Source organism: Cinclus cinclus, chromosome 3 (assembly GCF_963662255.1).
Source record: "Cinclus cinclus chromosome 3, bCinCin1.1, whole genome shotgun sequence".
NCBI classification, from domain to species: Eukaryota; Metazoa; Chordata; class Aves; order Passeriformes; family Cinclidae; genus Cinclus; species Cinclus cinclus.
In genome coordinates, this window is record NC_085048.1 from 35856619 (window position 1) to 35871551 (window position 14933).

Below are 14933 nucleotides of genomic sequence, written 5' to 3' on the forward strand. Positions count from 1 at the left end.
TATACAGTGAAAGGTTAAAAGCCAAAAAAGTGCATATGTAAATATTTTTATGAGTACAGTTGCTGATAGCAAACACTGACTGTATATGACATATCCTGTAGTAATAAAATACATGTATATACACATTTATATAAGACTGAAAAGGCACTAGAGTTTCCCAAATAAAACACAAGTAACTTAACAGTGTAAATCCAAACATTGAAGTTGGGGAATCAGTTTAGGGAGTTGTGCTAGAAGGGAAATTTTGAAAAATCACATGGGAAGTTAGAAACTAGGCTCCCACTGAAAGCCAGGGGGCTGAAAAGTCCAGCTCCCATTTCTATCTTCAAAATCTCCTTTAATGTACTGATCAGATGCCAAATAATGTATGTTGTATGAGATTAATGAGTCTATAAAGGAATGTACCATACTGCAGCAAACTACAGAACATTAAGCTTCTTACAGAGCTGAAGAGCTTACTATAAAATCTGGCACTCCTGTTCATGCTATTCTTAAATTGTACAAATAAATGGGCTCATACTGCTGCCCATCCTCTTGTTCATCTTCCACACCTGCTTCACACCACACACCCTGTTCTCAAGAGAGCCAAGGTTACTTCAGAGGCTGAGGAGATGAGGCCCACCAAGGGCTTTCTTTCAGCCTCACAGAATTAGCTTTATTTGTTTTAAAGTCCATATCAATCTGTGTCAGGGAGCCACAACAACAGAGAAATGCAATACCGAGAATCTAAATACATTATTGTGCAAGTTTGCCCAAGAAATCTTGGAGCTATTTGTGAGGGAAGGTGCCATCAGAATAAGGAATAAGGTACAGTGGGCAAACCTGGTAGTCAACCTTTTATCTGCTTTTGCCAGAGTGACCTTTCTATTTTCATTTAACTGAAATGGTTACAGCTTAAAAAAAAAAAAAAAGGCATTTTTATAATCTCTTGAAAAAACTTACAGGAGAATAACATGATATGAAGGGGATTTGTTAAAGCAAAGGTATAATAGTATATGTGCATGTGGAAAAATTAAAACAACCTGTAGAAATAACTAGTAAAACTATCTTATGGGTGGGTGTGTTTTTCAATGTTTTTTAGCTTTGATGATTTTACTGCCTTACCTATGGAATGTAGGCTGTGTGAGATGAGTGTAGATAGTTTTTCAGGTCACAATTTTAGCAGTTTTAAGAAATGCTGAATATGTTTATGCAACATTTATTTACACAGGAAATAAAAACAACAACCAGCAGTGTTCAAACAACTGCAATGACTGTGCCACACACCTGATGGTAGAGTGACAGAACAGGCAGGCCAGGGCAGGTGTCATATAAGAAGATTCACTCTCCTTTTGGAGTCACAACTGCTTTGGTCTGATGCTCAGAGCAGCTCCACCTGCAAAATACAAGAGTATCTGCTGTGCAGGCAGTAATGAATTCTGCAATTGTGTGCAAAAGTGTGTGTCTTTAAAGTCCTGTGAATGCAAACCCCCAGGTAGCTTTGTGAACACAGGTGTATATCATGTAGCAGCAGAACAACTGAATGATCACAATTCTGATACACCTTTGGTGCTGCTGGTGTTGTAAAGGCCCCTGATTCCATTCCACTGATTCTTGTTTTTCTGAACTATTTTATCACTTCTGTGTTATAGATTCTGCCTTTTCTCCATGGAGTGTATTCACATTGACTGGCTGCTCTGCAGACTCTGTGTTGGAGAATTGGGACTCATGTCAATGCCAACTGCCCCCAGCTCCAGCTGTGTCCCCTTTCTCTGCCTTGGAAGGTGCTGAGCCTTTTCTGAGGGCATGGTGTGCTGCAGAATGCTGGAGGACAATGCAGCATGAAAGCAGATTCTGTTGTACCTGTGTCTGCAGTGGAGCTGCTGCCTTATGGTGTCAGATGATTTCTTACTTCATTCCAAAGGTTTTGGCATGGTATCTCTTGTAAAGTCTTTACTACTGCTTTGTCAGCTGCTGAGCACCTTTCTATTATGCTTTTACTACAAACAGATGAACCCAGATTTTCCTGGAAGCAAGTACAACTACTGCTGGCATTGCAGGCTGCAACAGGTTTTCAGGCTTATACAGGCTGGTAATGCCCAGACTATATCAGAGGGAAGAGACTTCTCCTGAAGTGGTTTGGGTTTATTTTCATAGACTACAGATTGTTTTTACTGGATCATTTTGTAGAGAGAACCTTACCCTGGAAAATGAAGAGCAAAACAACCAGTGACCCAAATAAGCAGATCCAAGGAGAGCTCCTATGTTTCCCAGAGGATTTGGTTGCCATTACAGGAAGTCTGGCTTTTGTTCATTCCTCATTAAATGTACATTGCAACTCATATTTTAAAAACCTAGTCAAGACAGTTTGGAAATATTTCCACGTTTTAAATACTATTAAGACAAAGCACAAGTTTGAAAGTACTGCTAAATGAGTCATGCATTAAGCTGTGGAAGATGTAACCATCAATAGCCCTGCCAAAGCGTTTCCCAGTACTGGATATTTTGTGTTTGTAATTCCCATTTCTGACCTCATCCTGCAAACATGCAAGTATTTGTATATTCTTGTAATTATTGGTATTGAATGTGGTCAGACTGCTGAGCTGAGGATGTATGCATGCACTCAGGTACCCAGAGAATTAGGATTTCAGGGGCACAAAGTGGAGGATGCACCATATAGAAGCAACTGGCAATTATAGTCACTTGTTAAAATAGTTTACAGTGGCCTGTGAGGCACAAGAAGGAATGTAGCACATCTTTAAATAAGTATAAAATTTTTCATTGTATATCCTATATTTTGCTGACATGTGAAACTTCCACAATTATTTATGCCACAAATTAGTTGCCTCTAATTAAAAAAAAAAAAAAAAATCCTGGAAAAAAAATCAGTCTTCCTTCCAATCAAAACAATTCTCTATTTTCTTTCTGTTAGCCTATGAGACTGTACTTTTATTTAATGTCACAACAGTGTGACTACAGAAGTTATGAATCTTTATGAAAAAATGGACCAATATATCAAATTAAATAGAATGTACGCCCCAGGGAATATTATCCTGGAGTACTTGTCGATGGCATGGGTGTCGATCCGCATGCTGACATATCTCTGGTTTTTCCTCCTGGCCGAGCCCCTCTCCGAGCCCAGCGCCAGCTGCACCATCATGCGGTCCTGCTTGTCCCCATCCTCATGGGACATGAAGTGTCCCAGCTCGTTCACGTCCCCGTCGTTGTAGCTGCCGTCCACCATCATGGGCCGGGGCTGAGGTAGGCTGCATGCACAGGCAGGCTGTGGGCACAGACAAGGGCGGAAAGGGTTTGAGTTGTGTCCACAGACATCCCTGTCCTCCTTCCATCCCGTAGAGATGGGGAGAGGCCTGGGGGATTCAGGCCGCTGGGATGCAAACGGGAGAACAAAACCAAGAAAATGGTGGAGCTGGGCAGGAGCCTTTTCCATCTCCACTTCCATGTCTGCAAGGCACAGGTGCAGTCACGGAGAGAGCAGGGCTCTCTGTGGAAAAGCTCCTTTGGCTTAGGCACAGGTATCAGGGTGTAAATAAAGGTTGAACCTGCACGTTGCAGCTGAGAAAATCAAAAACCCTAGGTGTAACCCTAACCCTAGGCAAAACCCTGACTGTAGGCTGTTCAGTTAGTCTTGTATGGGGTTCAGTCTGGAGACACATACACAAGGAAGACAGAGGGAAAACCACAAGAAGGAATGTATGAGGCCTGCCCCATTTGGAGAGATCTTGGCTGAAATTCTAGTTAAAATTTAATGTAAAAGGGGCAGAATGGGAAAATTTGGATCATTGTATATGTTTAGACTGTGCATAGAAAAAAGTGGGGAATATCTGTCAAGTCATCTGAAACCCAAAATGCAGAATCCAATTGATTCTACCCACACGTTTTAATCTAGAGTATAAAAAAAAAAGTAAAATCCTAAGACCCATCCTATCTATATGGGCAGTGGAGGACTATACCTAGAGGGACTTAGCCTGCTCAGACTCCAAAGAAAGAGGAGTGAGCTTGGGTGTGGGTTGTGTGTGGCAAATCTTTATAACGTGCCATATCTCACTGCTGGTGTGTTTTTGCACACACTGTGTTTTCCCCAGGCAGCTGAGGGCCGCACACTGCAATTACAAAGCTTTGAACATTTCCAGGCTTTTGCCACACATTTTCCCAGGTGCAATAAAATGATGATGGAGATAGAAAACCTCACCTTGTCCCGCAGTTTCCTCTCCTTCCGCTCTTGCACTGTTGTCAGGTAATTCACAGCTGCATATTCCAACACCGAGAGGAAGACAAACACAAAACTGACCCACAGGTAAATGTCCACTGCTTTGATGTAGGAAACACGAGGCATGGAGGCATTCACCCCAGTGATGATTGTGGACATGGTCAGCACGGTTGTTATCCCTGGGAATACACCAGCAGAAAAGACCATAAGATGCTTTTAAACCACACTCTTCATCACAAGTACAGCTGCTACACAAGTAGCAGTTGCTACAATTTCCTGACATCTGAATTTACCTAGCAATATTTTTTTCTCACTTTTGGGTAATGAGTTTCACTGCCTAAGAAGGGTCCAGGCAGCCCTGATTTATGTCTGGGGTTTTCTCCTCTATTTGGTGAGCACAGCTCTAATTCTGGTCTCAGGTGTTGCTAATTTGGCTCCTCACCACACACTTCGACCCTCTGCTGCCTGCACCCCATTCCAGGCTCAGGACAGTCCCTGGAGGGGTACCAGTACATGGATTTGAACTCTGTGATCCTTTTGGGTCCCTTCCAACTCAAGATATTCTATGATTCTACAATTCTGAGTATCTCAGCTTCTAGTTCAACCCCTCCACAGCATGGACACAGGCGAAACTGCTGGTTTTACCTGTTTGCCCTGTGTTTTCTGTATGCTAGACTTCACCTGGGAAGTCCTCTTTATGAGAAATCACTGAAGTCCCCACCTGACTCTCACACCTGGTCTGTGCTTTCACTGGAGAAAAAGCAGGGAATATGGTGCCCCACAAGGCAGTGCTGCCCCACATTACACCCTGGGTGAGCACAATGAGCACACAAGCAAGGGCAGGAATCCCTGTAGTTCAGCATTACCCTGGCTGTGAGAGAGCCTCTCTGTGGCCCTCTCATTTCAGGGGCTAATTATGTCACACTAGTGACTGCTTTGGAAGTTGAAATTATGTATATAACCACAAAGGACTGAATTCACAGGAGTATCTAGGTGCTAAAAATACTGCTAAGGCAGTGCCTACATCTTCTGAAAAGCCATGGCCCATATACTTATGCTTGTTTTAATGATGTCTCGAGGCAATGGGTGCTGTTTCTAAAGTAAGACATGAAAAACTACTATATTCCCATCTCTATTTTGTTTCTGTATATTCTCTCTGCTGAGGAATATGACTTTAAGAATAAATAAAATCCTGAGGCATATTGCCTGGAATAAGAGGAAGCAAGCTTCAGTTCAGAATCTGCAAAAAAACAAACAACACTTTGCTGAGGGCAAAGCATCCACTTTAGAAGAAGATTTATGTCCCTATCACAGTTCTGCTCCTATGGTGACTCCTGTGACATATGGCCTCATCTCTCAGAAAGATGCTGCAAAAGGGAAAGCTGAATCCCTCATGCTGCAGTGCAAACTCATTTAACATGTTAAACTGCACGGCACAGTTCAGCTGAGTTACCTCCTACTTCCCTCCTCTAGCAAAACTCAATAAACTGAAATTTTGTCAGGGCTGCTGATACTGATTTTCACCTTCTCGCTCACTGAAGTCTCTGAAGGGTACTGACACCTGGGCTGTACACGTGCCCTGTCTCTGTTTAGAGCAATAAAAGCAGAGTGGAATGTTTGCTCTCAGATTAATTTCAGGACTATCTTGTGCAAACAGGGAAGGCAACTTGTTTGGCACTCCAGGGCACGAGGAGAGCTCCTAGCATGAGGGGACACATGCCCTGACCCTGGGGCACACGTGTATGGCACAGCTGATTTCTGTGCCTCAGGGTAACACAGGGGCAGTGCATGGCACAGGGGATTTCACCTTGATGGTCAAGGCTGTGGTTACAGCTTTTGTCTCTCAGGTCTGCTGACTACAAGATTGTTTTTACCTAACGGGACTCTGGCAGGAACTGCTCGTCGGTCGATCCAGAAGGACACCCAGGACAACATGACCATGAGAGTGGCAGGGAAGTAGGTTTGGAGCAGGAAGAAGAAGATGTGTCGGCGTAAAGTGAAGTTTATATAGAGGCGATTGTACCACCCTGTGAAACAGAGAGAATAAAAAAGAGAACTTACACCAGCATCAGACTGCTTTCAGATGAGGTGATGCTGCACCAGGGGAAAAGTGTCTATCTTATCAAAACACAGTTAATGGCTGCAGATCACTGCAATTTACAGAAAAAAATCCTTACTGAACCAATTATCAAAGCCAAAGCATCTCTTGGGCTGATATCTTCCAGAAAATATAACCTAGGCAACAGAGAGTTTAATTCAACTTAAGACTTGAAGATCCAGACTGCATGACCATTAAGATGGAAATGTGTGGCAGGGACAGCCAACTTGGTAGAGAAGAGTGGCAGGTCTGATGGGACACAGAGAGAGCCCCCAGTGGACAATCCTCCATATGTCCAAGGAGCTCACAGACTCAAGACTCAGGTCCAAGAGAGACAGTTTTCACCCCTTCTTCCCCCAGCTCTAGCTGGTGCTCTGGTTGCCCACCTGTGCTGCTGTAAAAAGCAAGCTTTGTGGTGGTGTGAAATTCCTGAATCAGGAACTGGGACAACGATATCCTCTCATCTGTTTTTAGGGAATCATTCCCATTCTTCCAGTAGAGCATAAGGTCATCTTCAGTGTAGGCATCTAGGGAAGCAGAGCAAACTCAGGATAGTGCACTGAGACAGCTGCTACCACCCCCACAACCCAGGGTGTGCCCACACAGCCCTCCTGGCTCCCTCAGAGCTCCCAGCTGAAAAACTCAAATTCCCGACTGCCACCCACCTAGATGGTGGGTATGGCTGTGGCAAGGAGTGGGCTAGCTCATTGTCAGAGCCCTCAGGCCTGATGCCTGTTACGTTTTGTTAACCCTCCCGTTTCTCTAATCATAGTTTCACACATATAATATGTGTGTCAAGTAACCCGCTGCATCAGAACTTGAAAAATTCTTTCTTGTAAACCTCCTAAAATCAAAAGCAAAGAAAGGGAGCCTGAGCAGAAAGAACCAGCTTGGGGTGAAGAGAGGAACAATCTGTCAATGGCCTGAGGCATGCAGGAGAAAAAGCTCTTGGATAAACTTTCTGCCTATTATATACACAAGAGTATTACTTTGTTTTTTAATATATGTGGAAGTAACAGAAATGTTAATCCTTTCAAATGGGTTTAGTAGCAGCTCTTTACACACAGGGGAAAAAAATCACATATAAATGTATTAAAACAGAATTAAGATTGTAATTTCTTATTGCAAGCTTAAGAAAGATAAGAAAATAAGTCAAAAAAGCTGAAAGTTTAAAGTGTTGCTGCATGAAATCTGGCCAATTCATGTGTGCATCATATTTGGGGCAAGGGGCATAAGCTGGGTTTATCTGAAATAGGACTAAGAAGCATAGGGGGAAGGCAATTAATCACTACCCCATCGTGGTTTGTACACCACGGATGAGCAGATGGTGCCATGAAGGTCATATGGCCATTTATCCACGTGATTTTGGTTAGACCTCCCATGAATCTAGCAGCAATTTAATTATTGCCATAATTAATTATTGGTTTAACACAGTTTGGGTGCCCATGAGGTCCCCTTGGCTCCCCTACGCCTCCTCTTTACTTACAGCTTTCAATCTCCAGGGAACATGTCTGCGTGTCCAGGGGAAAGCGACTAAAATCCATGTTGCACATTGCTGTTACTGTAACTCTGGGAATAATAAAAATCCACTCCGTTAAAAACTTGTCTCCTTATGTGACTGAAAAATAGTAAAGCTGTGAGTTTGGTCTTTTATTGAACAGCTACAGCCAGCACCACGTAACTAAAAATAAATTCCTTCCATTCAGCTAAATCAATTCCACTTTAGTTAAAGCCGATTCTTCCTCTCAGCAAACTACTGTTAAAAAATGTGACTAGAAAATTAGGCCATTACAAATTCCAATTAAATGATAAAAGCATTGGAGAAGAAAATGAGAAAGGGCAAAAAGGACATACACCCGACGATCAGCAAAAATATCTGAAAGACATCTGTCCTTTTAACAGGTGCTTTGTACAATAAAACAATTTGCATTTATCAAAGCCATTGTAATGCCATGAGGGATGCAGGTAATTTCCTTGCGTACAGCGAATTTCCAGCTGCTCAGTGGGAACCCAGTGACCACACAAAGGAATCAGCCACCAGAGGGCACAGGGCTGGAGCTAGAATGCAACAGTGACCACCGAAATGCTCCGGCCCATCAGTCAAAATCTTTGGCCTTGATATGATCTGATTATCATATTTTTAACAGCATAATTTGGTGCTTGAACTGGAAGCAACCATAAATCTTGACTGATTTGGACTCTGGAGAAGTAAATTAAAATGAAAGCATAAATCATACTGGGGAAAGAATTAATAAGCTGTAGAAGGGTAAATGGTAGAGAGATGTCTGTCACATATGATAAAAACACAATGCAATCCCTTATGCTAGTAGTCCTCCTGCACAAGTGGGTTCTGTCCGATGTTGCTTTCCTGTCAGGATTTAGCCTTTGAGTGAAAGTGCTTGACTCAAATGGAAGTTTAGGTGCCAGTGAGGTCTATGTTGGTTTCCAAGATGAAAAAACAATGTCTGCCAAAGAACCCTAAAAAGGCAGACACCAAGGAAAAATACAGTCTGCAGGCAAAGGCATTCAGCAGTGCAGACAGCAGTAAGGACCTGTATGTTCTTATGGGAGCCTTCATCCTTCCCCAGCATTCATGAAGCATTGCAGCTCGTGCTCGCTGCTGAATAAAGTACTGAAACTCTGCCTATTTGCTACTGAAGGCATTCACCACCACTTTGTACCAGGCAATTGTTTAAGCACAAGGCTGTGGAAGATCTGAGCAGTTTGATCTCCTCCTGTTCCCCTTCTTTAGATAACCCAAAATACTTGCAATGCAGAGGACTGACAGCTAAATGAATGTGTAGGCATCGTGCTATAGCTGAATATTATGTCATGTTCTTGTCCTTTTTTATTGTACTCAGGACCTGGCCAAACTTTGCAAAGGCCTAAAGAATACCTGAATCTTGTCTAACCTGCTGAGTGAAGAAAAATCTTTCATAATGAGAAGGAAGACAATGTTCAGGCTATGAATTCAAATGAACTGTAAGATAAAAATATCAAAGAACAAAAGAATTTTTGTCAAACTGGTGCCCCCTAGGGAATCAAGAATTTCTTTGCTTGACTTTTTTGTAGAATCATAGAAAACCTTGGCAGGCTGAGAAGTTACGCCCTCACCTTGTGGCAGACTCAGCTTCACCTCTGCCACTACCAACATTCCCTAAAGATCTCCACAGCCTTCACAAGCAGTGTATTCTGTGACTTTCTCACTAGTTAAATCTACGAGTCTTGCTGATACTGACCTCCTTTCAGTCAGGTTTTCCTTCTTTTTGTCCTTCAGAATGTATTATCTATCATCTGATGCTTTGGTTATTTATCAGGGATTTTGTTATTTCATTGCTGTGGAGGTGATGTTGGCATTCTTGCATCAGAATATAGTACAGAAATTTCCTTTCTAATAGGTTTTTATGAGTCCTTTGGCAATACTTGTTTTCTAACTGGATGGAGCTGCAGCCAAGTAAAACAGAAGCACAGATTTTTTCTTTTAGAAATTGACAAATTGATTGTCTGGGATAGAGTCAATTTTTTTTTTTTTCACAGTAGCTAGTGTGGGAATACATCCTGGATTTGTCCAGAAAGCAGTGTTAATAATACAGGGAAATTTTCATCAATGCTGAGCAGGGCTTCCACAGCACTGAAGCCTTTTCTACTTTTCACCCCACCCCAAAAGAGAAGAGGCTGAGGGTGCACAGGGAGTTTGGAGGGGACAGCTGATCCCAAAGGACATTCCACAGCACATGGCATCATGCCCAGCATATGAAGTGGGGGAAGAAGAATGAAGGGGTGGAAGTTTGGAATAAAAGCATTCATGTTTCCAAGTGACTGTTACATGTGATGGAGCTCTGCTTTTCTGGGGGTGCCTGAACCCCTGCCTGCCCCAGGGAAGGGGTGAATTAATTTCTTGATTTTCTTTGCCTGTGCATGGGGCTTTTGTTTACCTAATTATCTGCCTTTATCTCAAGCCACGAGGTTTTTTTGCCTTTTATGTTCCAATTCCCTTCTCCCTCCCACCAGGAGGGAGTGAGCCAGTATCTACATGGGGATCAGTTGCCAGCTGGGGTTAACACAACACAGATGCTCCTCACTTAGCATCTCCAAGCATGAAAGTGTTACTTATCACTGTCAAATTTTAAAATCACAGTTTAATAACTTTCAGACTTATGTCAACTGATGAAATATTTTGAAAATAAGGGAGAAAGCCAGAGCTGGGACCATCCTTCAAGCCAGAGGACAAAGCAATTTTTACCAAAAATATCTCCTGCAAGGAGCTTTCATGGATTTCACATGAAAAGTGAGCAAAAGCAGGAAGAGACAAACCAAGAGTTTGGGTTGTTCTAACCATGCATGGGAGTCACCAGGAGCTATATACCCTTGCTCTGAAACTCGTCACTTCATGTGCTGAAGGATGTTCCCTGTGTTGTTTTGCTTATCATAAAGTGGCACTTGGTATATTTTATCCTTCTTCATTATTGCTTTCAAGAATAGAAACTGCACATTTTGCTAAGGCCAGAGACTTTGCTGTGTAGTGAGGTGGATAATTATAGCTTCCCTGGGTTTCTTTTTATTAACAGACACTGCTCTTTTATTTAGAATGTGCCCTGCCTCTTCAGCAGTGCCCTGTGGAGCTGCTCTAAGGGACTGCCACATCTGACTGCAGCTTCCCAACAGGAACAGGGGCTAGCTGTGCTCACAAGGTGAAGGGACAATGATGGAACCAACAATGCTGGCACAGAAACTGACTTTCTGTGACAGGCACTTAAATGGAATCATCCAGGCACTCTGATGTCTGTGGATAGCCAGCACATTCATTCCCTTTTATGCCTTTTTTTTGTATGAAGTCATGCAAAAACACAATACAGGAATCAATTAAGCCACTTTCTCTTTCCACTAATAGCTTGCATTGACTGAATGCAGTTTTACCTGAGGCTATAAAGTACCTTCCCATCTGGCTGGACCCGCAGCATGACATTGTCTGTGGTGGTGTCGTGGATGAAGGAACGCTTGGAGTGCACGAAGAACATGTCAGGGACCCAGATCTTCTTCACCAGTCTGCCATCAAAGGTCATGCTTTGATTGTTGGTGCTGGGGAATGACAGCCTCTCATCTTTCCAGTAGTGCCTCAGATAAAGCGTCATGGTGAAGTCCTGCAGCAAACAGTCACAACTTACACCTGATCAGCATAGTAGTGATTGCTCCTCTCTGGGACAAGCCAGGAACTGTAAAGCACCTCTCCTGAGGGCACACCCACTCCCTGGGCTGCAAGGGGCATCACCAGAGGCAGCTTGTTTATCCATCAGGTCAGAGAAGTTTACTGGGTTCAGACACAACTCACTTCTCAAGCTTAAATTTAGTACAGAATGAGTAACTCTATCACTGGTGAGTCTTCATTTAAAAAACAAGTCATGATCTTGCTAAACACTGTGGCATTTTTCTGTAAAGCTGCATGAGTTAAAAACTATTGATTCTGAAAATATAAAATCTTCTCCATTATTATTTTGCTAAGAGCCCAAATCGACCCTGTTTTCTTTTTAATTTTTTAACCCAAGGCCATATAATGGTTTGCCCATGCTGATGAGCGTTGCAACATGACATTAGAGAAGGAACAGGGGCAGTATTCAAAAGCCATGGGAACTAATTCAAAATCATGATGTTTGATTAAAAAAGAAAAAAAAGAAAAAAAAGAAGAACAGCTTTGTTATTTGGGTTTTGCTTGGTTTGGGGTTTGTTTTGGGGGTTTGGTCTTTTTCTTTAACTTCTAAGTCCTCGATGTTAGTTCTTTCACTTTTCTTTCATGTCCCAAAGCTTTTTAGGGGCCCTCTGGCCACCTTCACATGCTTTCTCCTCAACCAGAACAGGTGAAAGCTCAAGATACCCATGGCTAGCTGTCAGGGTGCCAAGAGCCTGAGTCAGGGAATCAGCTGGAGGGGTCCCCAGTTCTAGGGAAAATGCTCACCCCTGAGGTCAGATGACTGCAGATATCTCAGCCCACACAAGAGCTGAAATGGTTGCAGAGACAGGAGCCTGACATGCCACCAGTGTGTTTGCCAACCACCAGCTGTGCTACCACACAGCCCTGTTCCTAGGTCAGGAATGGCAGGAGGTCCAGGGCAGGCTCTTCAACCATCTGTTAATTAGGAGCACAGAGAATCTGGGGCTTCCTGTGAAACCTTCAGAGCTGTTTGATAATTCTGTTGAAAAGTCAAGACATTTTGAAAAATATTCCATATTGAGGAGTGATTTTTTTCTCTTCCAAAGCAAAACCTGAATTACTGAGAGACATTGTGGGTTGTAGAATGTTTTGGATTGGAAGAGTGCCCTTAAAGACCCTCTTGCTCCAACCCCCTGACATTGGCAGGCTATCTTCCACTAAACCAAGTTGTTCAAAGCCTCTCTAGTCTGACCTTGAATGGGATGGGGCATCCACAACTTCTCTGGGCAGTCTGTTCCAGTGCCTCACCATGCTCTGAGTAAAGAATTTCTTCCTTACATCTGATCAAAACCTACTCTCTTTCAATTTAAAGCCATTTCCGTTTTCCTTGGGAGCTCTCTGGCCCCTGACTACCTCAGAACTTGTCCAAAGTGACACTATGTCTGCAGCATGTAAGTGCCTTAAAACAAACACATTCATTGGTCTCCTCAGAGCTTTTAAGTGTGTTATCACTATTTAAGAAAATGCAGAAACCCAAATCCTTTGAGACAGTCCTGGCAATATTTTATCATTTTGTCCTAGAGAAAAGAAAATGTCAGATTTCTTCCTTCTGCTTCAAGGACCATGAAATGGTAGCATGAGGTCAATAGAAGTAATTGTTGGCAGACTCTGATCAAACCTGAATCTGCATCTGGAGACTGGAATGTTTGTCCTTGACAGTGTTCAAACCCCAAGGACACAAACCCAGGTAACCTGCAGAGTTTTCGTCTCCAGAGTTCCCATCTGTGACTTACCATGTCCACCTCAGAAATGCTGTCCAGACTTTCAACTTGGACATCCACCCCAACAGGAATTGCAGGGCCTAGGGGAAAAAAAGTAAAATCAGGAGTTCACAAAGTACAAACCTAGTGAGACAAAGCAATCCTCTTACAGCAATCTTTCTTACAGAGAGAAATAGATGCTTTAGAAACAACAGTAAACCAATAGAAAGTATAAATGATTGGAATTCACAACAAAAACCTCCTAATAACAACTAAAGTCAGTAATGAGACTGACCCACTAATTACTTTCTCTTTTTATTGTGTCATCCTGCATGTGACCTTTCAAAATTTAAAAGCAACTTTAATTGTTTTTAGCTCTAGTGCTTGGGTCCAGGACTGGCGAGACAGATTACTGGGAGAGGATCCATTCACAGACAGACCAGTGGTGGCCCAACTAAGGGAATGTGGGAGATTTTCCCTCACTTTTGCTCCCCTTGCAGGCTAAAAACATCCATGAGAGCTACTATGTGTATTTGACTTACAAAAATCAGTGCTCAGTTGTGGAAAAGAAAGGGTGACATGAGGAGGTACATTGCAGAACACTGGAATGTGCCATTGAGCCTGAGGCTCCTGAGGGGAACAATCCAACTGTGACCCCATGTAATAGGGATTCTGAACTTTTTTCCCTTCTTCAGGCTTTGTCTAGTCCCTCATATAACTCTGGCAATTACAGTCCAGGACTGCTGTCAAGTAAAATAATGCTCACATTTGTGAACTGCTGTGAAACTGAAATGTTTTTAAATTAATTGAACATGCTGGTATTTGGTATATTGAGCATTTAGTGATAAAATCTGCTTTCATCAGAGTATATAATGGTATCCTGGATTTGAATGACCATCTGTCAGCCAGAAAGGGCAGATAAATTACAACATTCTCTAATCCGATGGGCTGAAAGAAAGCGTGTTCTCCTTCGTCCATTTCCCTGAAAGCTTAGGTTGCTCTAGCATACAGCCACAAAAATGTGAGCAAGCATTAATACAGGCAGTCAAAATATTTTCTTTTAGGTTATAAATGAATTAAGTGCAGTATGTCATTTGATTTTGCACACATATGGCCACACTAAGACAAAAACTTAGACTTTCCCCATCATCCAGGAATAAACATAGAGTGTATTTGCAGATTTCTATCAGAGGAAAGTAACACTGAGCACCAGGAACAATATATTGCCTGTTAATCACATTTACATGCCTTTGACTACGCTTTCTGCTCATCCAGAATGCTATTTCACTGAACCTCTCTTCACCCAAGAGTGCCATGAGTTCACAACTCAAAAGAGCAGAAATTAGAGACAGAAAAGCCAACCTGCTTCTTCACTGCTGCACATGTTACAGTATAAAGAAGTGACAGTGTAAAACAGGAACAGTGACAAATGTGCATGTTTCCTACCTCCAAAACCTGGTCTCATGCTGAAGTCGTGGTCATCTATTCGCAGCAGCTGCTCTGACTTTGTCAGGGGAGATTTGGTGATGTCAGGGCTTCGTTTTAAGATGGGGCTACCAGGAGGAGAGAAGCACAGCTGTGAGCCCTGACCAGTGCCTGCTTGTTTCACTCCATTTGCTCCTCAGAACATCCACCCCTTGGATCATGACCCTGTGACTGTGGCAGTGCCGGGCAGCATGTCATTAAAAACTCATTTCTGCACTGAGCATACAATTTGGC

At 42.7% G+C, this 14933-nt stretch overlaps 1 protein-coding gene across 1 annotated transcript; it reads right to left on the reverse strand.

Moving 5' to 3' along the window:
* Positions 1-1682: 1682 nt before the first annotated feature.
* On the reverse strand, positions 1683-14694 carry LOC134042467 (gamma-aminobutyric acid receptor subunit rho-1). Its single transcript, XM_062489873.1, has 8 exons — positions 14661-14694; positions 13248-13315; positions 11226-11449; positions 7795-7877; positions 6695-6835; positions 6085-6237; positions 4193-4389; positions 1683-3262 (listed from the first exon to the last, which is right to left on the reverse strand). Exons 1-8 carry the CDS (start codon positions 14677-14679, stop codon positions 2972-2974), a joined length of 1176 nt encoding a protein of 391 aa, XP_062345857.1. The 5' UTR covers positions 14680-14694; the 3' UTR covers positions 1683-2971.
* Positions 14695-14933: the final 239 nt, after the last annotated feature.

Excerpts from the sequence above, each read along its gene's own strand:
- LOC134042467 (XM_062489873.1), bottom strand. Across the intron at positions 7,878-11,225 it reads AAGGTACTTTATAGCCTCAG|AGTTACAGTAACAGCAATGT; the intron begins GTAAAACTGCAT and ends TATTATTCCCAG. Across the intron at positions 6,238-6,694 it reads TGCTTTTTACAGCAGCACAG|GGTGGTACAATCGCCTCTAT; the intron begins GTGGGCAACCAG and ends TCTGTTTCACAG.